Source organism: Rissa tridactyla, chromosome 5 (genome assembly GCF_028500815.1).
Source record: "Rissa tridactyla isolate bRisTri1 chromosome 5, bRisTri1.patW.cur.20221130, whole genome shotgun sequence".
In the NCBI taxonomy this organism is placed as follows: Eukaryota; Metazoa; Chordata; class Aves; order Charadriiformes; family Laridae; genus Rissa; species Rissa tridactyla.
In genome coordinates, this window is record NC_071470.1 from 78,177,304 (window position 1) to 78,185,589 (window position 8,286).

General features: G+C 64.5%; 1 protein-coding gene across 1 annotated transcript; it reads left to right on the top strand.

The window, feature by feature from the left end:
• Positions 1 to 884: 884 nt before the first annotated feature.
• On the top strand, positions 885 to 5,391 carry LOC128910726 (glutathione reductase-like). Its single transcript, XM_054204315.1, has 4 exons — positions 885 to 1,098; positions 1,302 to 1,435; positions 1,612 to 2,690; positions 3,394 to 5,391. Exons 1-3 carry the CDS (start codon positions 885 to 887, stop codon positions 1,759 to 1,761), a joined length of 498 nt encoding a protein of 165 aa, XP_054060290.1. The 3' UTR covers positions 1,762 to 2,690; positions 3,394 to 5,391.
• The last annotated feature ends 2,895 nt before the right edge of the window (positions 5,392 to 8,286 follow it).

Genomic DNA, 8,286 nt, shown 5'->3' on the forward strand with positions numbered 1-8,286 from the left:
GGCCTGGAACCCCCATTGCTGTTGGTTTTGATGGAAAAAGAGTAACCCTCGCCCTCAAGCAAGGGCACCGCAGCAGAGGGAAACACGGAGAAGTGGGTTTTGCACTGACTAAGGGAGAACCGGAGACATGTTCCTCGGGGATGGATGTCTCCATCCTGCAAACAAGAGAAAGCCGCTAAAAGAAACCACCTGCAGATCGGTGTCAGGCTGCCACAAGGGACATCAAGCACAGAAACGAGCCCGAAAGGCAGGTCTGCGGTTGTGGCAAGCTTCGGCTGTGGATGTGGTCGTTCCCTTCCAAGCCAGAGCATGTCAGTAAAACGTCTCTCGTCGTGAGAAATCAAGGCAGGGATGAAAGCGTGCCTAAAACCCATTCCAGCCGCATTTCCAGCAGCCGCAGTCCTCTCCCGGCTGTTCAGACCGAAGCCCAGCTGGTTTTTTTAAGATGCTGTGTTTAGAAATGCCACGGGTCTCCAGAGTTCCGACAGGTCTCCGGGGGCTCCGTGGGTCTCCAGGAGTCCCATGGGTCTCCAGAGTTCCTATGGGTCTCTGGCGATGCAACAGGTCTCTAGAGTTCCTATGGGTCCCACGGGTCTCCAGGGGTCCCACGGGTCTCTGGGGATCCCACAGATCTCTGGGGGTCCCACAGGTCTCCAGGGGTCCCACAGGTCTCCAGAGTTCCTATGGGTCTCCGGGGGGTCCCAGGGGTCCCATGGGTCTCTGGAGCTCCTACAGGTCTCTGGGGATACAACAGGCCTCCAGAGTTCCTACAGGTCTCTGGGGGGTCCCATGGGTCTCCAGGGGTCCCACGGGTCTCTGGTAGTCTCACAGATCTCTGGGGTTCCCACAGTTCTCTGGAGTTCCCACAGGTCTCCAGGAATCCCATGGTACCGCGGTCGTGTCCCCCTCCCCAGCCCCTCAGCGCTGCCCCGCGCCGCAGCTCAGGCTCCCCTTCCCTCCCTGCAGTGGCCATCGCAGCCGGCAGAAAGCTGGCCCACAGGCTCTTTGAGGAGAAGCAGGAGTCCCGGCTGGACTACCGGGACATCCCCACCGTCGTCTTCAGCCACCCGCCCATCGGCACCGTGGGCCTCACGGAAGGTGGGGACGGAGAGGACACGGGGTGGGGGGCGGAGAGGATGGGCACGTTGTGGCTCCGAGCTGCTGGTTTGATGCTCGAGGAGACCATCTGAGCTCCAGCAAGCGGTCTGAAGCCTTGCAAAATGTGCTTTGACTCCCTCTTTATAAATGCCTCGGGGATACGGCGCGTCCCCTTGACCTACGTGCCGTGTCTTCTGCTGCAGAGGAGGCCGTGGCCACGCACGGCAAGGAGAACGTGAAGATCTACAGCACGTCCTTCACCCCCTTGTACCACGCCGTCACCCAGAGGAAGGTGAAGTGCGTCATGAAGCTGGTGTGCGCTGGCAAGGAGGAGAAGGTGCGTGGAGGGGAGCGGGGGGGACAGCCGGGCGCCGCAGGGGGCTGGCTGTCCCCTTGTCCCCTGCTCAGGCCAGGTCTTGGGGTGGGATCCAGCTGCCCCAGCACAAAGCCTGGATTTCAGCCTGGATTTCTCCGCTCCTGGGTCCCATCCGGCCTCTCGCTTCTTCCCCAAAGGTGGTGGGATTGCACATGCAAGGGCTGGGCTGCGACGAAATGCTGCAGGGCTTCGCCGTGGCCATCAAAATGGGGGCCACCAAGGCCGACCTGGACAACACCGTGGCCATTCACCCCACTTCTGCCGAAGAGCTGGTGACGCTGCACTGAGGCGGTGGGCGCTGGCCGCCCCAGGGACGGCAGCTGCAGCTGGGGAAAACTTTTTAGATGTCTTAAAAAAAAATGCCTTAACGTCAGGCGGTTGCCTGGAGAGCGTGTCAGAATCCATGTGGCTTGCTTTGGAGTGGAAAATAAATACGGCGATGCTGGCAAACATCATGCTCTTTCTGCCTTCCGCTTTGTGGTGCCCATCTCTGTCCGTGCCCAGCTGCGGAGGGTGGTGGCACGGTCCCTCAGGGCGGTGTGGGGGAAGGCTGCTGGTGGCCGGGCTCCTCCTCTACCGTCCCTGTCACCGGGTGCGTGCGGGGAGCAGCAGAGCGGGGCAGGACGGCTGGGTGTCTGGGGTACTCGTGGTGGATCCCAGTGGGCGCTCTCTTCCGCCGCGGGCTCATGGAAGGGCGCAGCGGCATTGCCATTGGACATGGATCCATCCGCAGCGCTCTTGGATGTTGATCCATCAGCATCGCCATTGGACGGGATTCCAGCAGCATCGCCGTTGGAGTGGATCCCTGGGCATCGCTGTTGGATGTTGATCCATCAGTGTCGCTGTTGGCCATGGATGCATCAGCATCGCTGTTGGACGTGGATCCATCAGCATCGCTGTTGGATGTTGATCCATCAACATCGCCGTTGGACGTGATTCCAGCAGCATCATCATTGGATGTGGATCCATCAGCATCGCTGTTGGATGTTGATCCATCAACATCGCCATTGGACGTGATTCCAGCAGCATCATCATTGGACATGGATCCATCAGCATCGCCATTGGACGTGGATCCATCAGCATCGCCGTCGGACGTGGGATCATGGAGGAGCTGCTGGCCTGACCCCGCTGCATCCCGGGGGCTTCCAGATCCCCTCCGCTGCCCCGTCGCTCTCTGCTCTTCATGGCTGCAGCTCCCGAGCTCTCAAAGCTTGAGGTATCTTGAAGCGGGTGAGGGCGATGCTGGCCAGGAGAGCTGGGACACGGCGCTGGCTGAGGAACTGCTGGCTTCTGCTTTGCTTTTGCTAGAAAGAAATAGTTTAAATGAAATCGAAGTGTCTCTGAGGTTGAAAATTCCCTGAAACCTGCGGAGGAGGCGAGTGGCCCAAGGAAGGGGAGGCTGGTGTCACAGCCCCAGTGTCTCCATCCCAGCTGGAAAAACCATAGCAGGCAAAAAACCACCCCTGCCCAGCCCCCCTGACCCCATCAGCTCACGTTTAAAGAGCGTATTGGACTGCCAGAGGCTCAAGTTCTTTTTCTTTTCTTTTGCTTTCTTTTTTCTTTTCTTTTGCTTTCTCTTTTCTTTTCTTTTGCTTTCTCTTTTCTTTTCTTTTTCCTTCCTTTCCTTTCCTTTCCTTTCCTTTCCTTTCCTTTCCTTTCCTTTCCTTTCCTTTCCTTTCCTTTTCTTTCCTTTCCTTTTCCCTTCTTTTCCTTTCCTTTCCTTTTCCCTTCTTTTCTGTTTTCTTTTCTCTTCTTTTCTCTTCTTTTCTTTTCCTTTCTTTTCCCTCGTTTTCTTTTCCCTCGTTGTTTTTTCCCTCCTTTTCTTTTCTTCTTTTCCCTTCTTTTCTTTTCCCTTCTTTTCTTTTCTTTTTATTTTATTCTATCTTTTATTTTATTTTATCTTATTTATTTTATTTCAGGCACGGTTCAGAGCGTTTGGGCGATTTCTCCCCCGCTTCGCGGCCAGAGGGGTCACCACAGCGCCCAAACGCCCAAGCGCAGAGAGGCGGGGAGGCACGGGCACGGGCAGGAGCCGAGCGCCCGCAGAACCTTCCTTTTTTTGGTTTTTTTTTGGGGTGAAATCGGGCAAAAAGAAAAAGCGGCGGAGTCAGCGGCGGGAGCGGGGTCAGGCCACGCCCCCTCCTGCCGCGCCCCCGCTTTGACCACGCCCCCGCCGAGACTCCGCCCCTCCCCGAGGGACGGGGCCGCGCGGCGCATGCGCGGGGAGTCCGGCCGCCATCTTGCCTCCCGCCGGTACCTCAGCGGGCGGCCGCCTGCCCCAGGTGAGCAGCGGGAACGAGCGGGGCCCCGGGGGGGCGGTTCGGGGCCCAGGAGGGGGCCCCGGGCTGGTGAGATGGAGCCCGAGCTCGGGGGCCGCGGGGGGAAGAGGCACCCCCGGGGTTTGGGGTGCGGGTCACAGCGCCAGGCCGGGCCCAGCCGGGTCTCGGGGACAGGAGCCGAGCGGTGCGGTGAGACCCGGGCACGTAAAACCCACCGAGTCGGGGTTTTCGGGGCTTAAAAAAGGGAGACCAAAGTCCCGCGGTTTTGGGACCTGAAAACTCGCTCAGTGGCTCGAGTTCCCCTGATTTTCCCCCCTCGGGTGTCCCCGAGCCTCCGCCGCCGCTTCTCCCCGGGCAGAACCGCCCCCGACCCCGCTCCCCGCCGCCGCATGCCCGGGCTGTCGTCACGGCCCGCGGCCAACGGGGGCGGCGGTGGCGAGCGATGGCGTCTGACCGATGGGCACGGGCCGGGGCGGAGCGGGCAGCGCGGAGCGGGCGGGCGGCGGGACCCGGGGCGGCCCCAGTGGGCGGGGCGATGCCCATAAGAGGAGCGGGCGGGGAGAAGGGGCGGAGCCCGGACATCGCGGGGCCGCCCTGAGTGGGCGGGGCTCCTCCCTCCCAGCGGGCGGGGCGATGCCCATAAAAGGAGTGGGTGGGGCGAGGCCGGGGCCCGGACACCCCACGCCCCCACGCCGGGCAATGGCGCCCGCCGGGACGGAGCCGCCGCCGCCGCCCCCCGGCCCGGTCCCGCTCCAGCTTCCCCCCCGCGGCGCTCGGGAACCGGGGCTGGGGCTCGGAGCTGGCAGCGAGTCCCGCCTTCCCGCCCGGGACAGCGACTGCGGCGGCTCCGGCACGGCCCGAGTCCGGCCGGGGGGACCGGGACCGGCTCGGCGGGGCGGGGCGGGGCTCCGAGCGGCGCGGCCCGGGGCTCGGCGGGACGGAGCTCCGTTCTCCCGGCAGCGGGACGGGAACGCGCCGGCTGCGGGGCCAGGGGGGTCGCGTCCGCCGGGGCTTTTCCAGCGGGGGGGCCCGGCCGGGCAGAGGAACGGTCCGACCGGGGAGGGGATGGGAACGGGGGCTGCCGGGGCGGGGACGGGCCGGGCAACCGGCCCCCGGGGGCTGAGAGCCGCCTGGGCTGTGTCGCTTCCTTGTGTGGGTCCTTGGCCCCATGTTATTGTTGTTATTAGTATTTTATTGTTATTGTGCGTGTTGTTACTGCATTGTCACAGTGTGTGTCCTTGTACCGATGCTATTGTTTTATTACTTTATTATTGTTGTTATGATGATGTTCTCTGCCGTTACTGTGCTATTAAACTGCCTTTAACTCAACCCACGAGTTTTTTCTCCTTTTTCTCCCTCTTCTCCCCGCCCTCCTGTCCTGGATGGGGCCGGGGGGAGGGGGGCGAGCGAGCGGCCCCCGCTTTCGGGGCTTGAGACCAGGGTCACTGCCGTGGTTTGGGCCACGGGGACAAAGGAGAGATGCTCCCCTGAGGAGAGGGGTGAAGAGATGGGTGATTTCAGAGTTCAGCTCCTTGGAAGGGGCTTAGCTAAAAAGTGAAATTACTAAACAGAAAATCGGTGCTGTTTCACCTCAAAGCAGGACAGTGGCTAAGGCAGGTTTGGGGCTCAGAAAGGGAAACTTGGTGCTGAGTCTGGGGGGCTCAAAACTGGGCTCAGAACTTAAAAGCAGAGACTAAGTCCTGCGTGTGTTTAGGGCTCATGGGCCGGGCTCAGAGCTCGGAAATACGGACCAAGTCCTGCGTTTTGGGGTGGGGGGCTTGAAAGCGGGGTCCTTGGGCCAGTGTTAGAGCTGAGAAACAGGGACTGAGTCCTGCCTGAAACTGGCATCGTTTGGCCAGTGTAGGGCTCACAGAGACTAAGTGCTGTGTTTTGCAGCTCAGAGCCAGAAACTAAGTCCTGTATGTTTGGGCTCAGAAACAGAGACTAAGTAAGGAAGTGCTGTGTTTTTTGGGGGGGCTGGAGTGTCAGGCTCGGAACTGAGAGACAGAGACTAAGTGCTGTGTTTGGGAGGGGGGTGAAACCGGGCTCGCTTGGTCAGGTTCTGGGCTCAGAAACAGAGACTAAGTGCTGCGTTTTGGTGGCAGGGGTCAAAGCCAGGCTCATGGGGCCAGGTGGAGAGTGAGAGATTAAAAGTGCTGCGTTTTGGGGGCTTGAAATGGAGCCCAAGCCCTGTGTGTTTGGGGGCCCGTAAACCAGGGTCACTTGCCCCGTGTCAGAGGTGAGGAGGAGAAACTAAGGGCTGCGTTTGGGGGGCTTGAGACAGGGCTCGCTTGGTTTGTGTGCAGCAGAAGTGCTGCATTTTTGGGGGCCTGGCAGCAGAGACCCAGCCCTGTGTTTGGGGGCCTGAAACCTGGCTCATGGGGCCAGTGTCAGGGCTCCCACAGACAGCCCAAGGGCTGCCTTTGGGGGCTCCAGCCCGGGCTCCTGTGGCCAGTGTTAGAGCTGAGAGACAGGGACCGAGCCCCGTGTGTTGGTGCTCAGGAACAGAGGTCAGTGCCCGCCTGCGGGGGCTCGCAGCAGAGCCCCAGCCCCGGGGGGGGTGCGTGGGCTCCAGACAAGGCTCCTGCGGCCAGTGCTGGGGCTCGGCAGAGCCACCGAGTGCCGCCTTCGGGGGCTCGGCCCCGTGTGCCCGTGTCCGGGCCGGGCAGCACAGCCCGAGTCCCGCCTTCGGGGGGCTCCGGCAAGAGCCCCGGCCCCGCTGGGGGCTGCAGCCCGGGCTCCCGGGGCTCGCACCGACAGCCCGGCCCGGCCCCGCTTCCCCCGGGGGGGCAGCGCCCGCAGCCCCGCTCCGGCCCCGGGCAGCCCCCGCTTCCAGCCTTTATTATTCCGCGCCCGCACGAAGCCGCCGCCGTTTTCCCGTGCCCGGCCCCGGCAGCCCCCGGCTCCCCGCGGGGCCGGGCCCGGAGCCCGGCGGGCAGGAGCCGGCAGCGCCGGACTTGGGCCCCGGGGCCGCTCCCCGCCAGGCCGGGCCCGGCCCCGCAGCGCGGCTCCTCCGGCCCGCGGCGCCGGGACGGGGGCGGCCGGGCCGGGGGCGGCCGGGCCGGGCTCGGGGCAGACCCCGCCGCGGCCCCGGGACCCGGCACCGCGCGCCCGCGAGACCCAGACCCGCTCCCAGACCCAACACCGGCCGCAGCAGCAGCAGCTTCAGCCGCAACACAAGCCCCGTCCCCAGCTCACCAGCCCCGGGAGAAGACCCCGCGTCCGCACCCACCAGCCCCGCTCTGCCGGCGGAAGAAGCGGCGCGTGCGCGGGGCGGGGCGGAAGGGGCGGGGCCTCGGGGGCGTGCGCGGGGCGGGGCCTGGCGCGGGGGCGGGGGCGGGTCCCCAGGGCGCGTGCGCGGGGCGGGGCCGAGGCCATTTGGGCCCCGCCGGCCGCCCCCTTCTCTCTCCGCTCGTTCTCTGCCGGCGGCGCCGCCCGCGGCCCCGGGGCGGCAGCGGCCGGGCCGGGCTCCCCCGGCGGGGCCAGGTGAGGCGCGGGGGGCTCGGCCTGCGGCCGGCAGCGGAGGAGGGTCGGGCCGGGGCCCGCGCCCGGAGGCTCGTCCGCGCTGCCGGGGTCTCGTCGGATGAGCCGTCGTGGCTCGGGGCGCCGGGGAATAAAGCCCGGAGGGCCGGAGAGCGGCGCCCCGGGTCCGCCTGGCGGGTCCCCCCGTCTCGTCCCGCCCGGGGCCGGGGAGTTCGGGGCTTGTCCGGGGCTGCGGGGAGTCGGGAGCCGGTGCCGGGGCTGAGCGGTGGGTGCTGGGGGCCGGGAGCCCCGGGCCGGGCCGGTTGTGGGTGTTGGGGCGGCAGCGGGGGGTTGGGGATTCAGGACCGGGAAACGGGTCCGGTTTGAGCTCAGAACCGGGCACTGGGGGGTATTTGGGGCTCAGGACCGGGGAACTGGGGGCTTATTCAGGGCTCAGGACCAGGTTCAGGCTCAGGACCGGGTTTGGGGTTTCTGGGGCTCAGGACCGGGAGCTGGGGGCAGGTTCGGGGCTCAGGAGCAGGCACCGGGGGGTGGTTTGTGCTCAGGCCCAGCTTTGGGGCTCAACTGGGCACCGGGGGGTGGGTCAGGGCTTGGGTCTCCCACAGGGTCCAGCTGGGGGTTTGGGAACAAGCTCTGGGGTGGTTTTGGGGCAGAGCCCGGGGATTTCTGCAGCCCAGAAAAAAGACTAAGTCGTGCGTTTTCTGTGCTTGAAAATGCCGGCGGAGTCCTGCGGGTCTGGGCTCAGAAAAATGACCAAGTGCTGCGTTTTTGGGACTTGGAAACAGAGGCTCAGTCGTCTGTTTTCAGCCCCAAAACAGTGGCCCGGGAGGGGGGCACTTTGGGTGGGGGGAGGCAGAGGGGGGTGGGAGGGCGCTGGGGCCCGGGCGGGAGGGGGGGTAGGCAGGGTGCGTGGACCCCCGCCGGAGGCGGGGGTCCGGTCGCGTTGTTCCCCAAAGTGCGGGACGCCGGCATGCACCAGGCCGAATTAAACGTCTGAGATAGTCTCTGGGCGAAAAGGCACTTTTCCCACTTCATTTGAGAGTCCAACTG

Bases quoted from the DNA above. Each gene is read 5' to 3' on its own strand.
- LOC128910726 (XM_054204315.1), top strand. From the start codon at position 885: ATGGTACCGCGGTCGTGTCCCCCTCCCCAGCCCCTCAGCGCTGCCCCG. The intron at 1,099-1,301 runs GTGGGGACGGAG...CTTCTGCTGCAG, and splicing joins CACCGTGGGCCTCACGGAAG to AGGAGGCCGTGGCCACGCAC. The intron at 1,436-1,611 runs GTGCGTGGAGGG...TCTTCCCCAAAG, and splicing joins GCGCTGGCAAGGAGGAGAAG to GTGGTGGGATTGCACATGCA.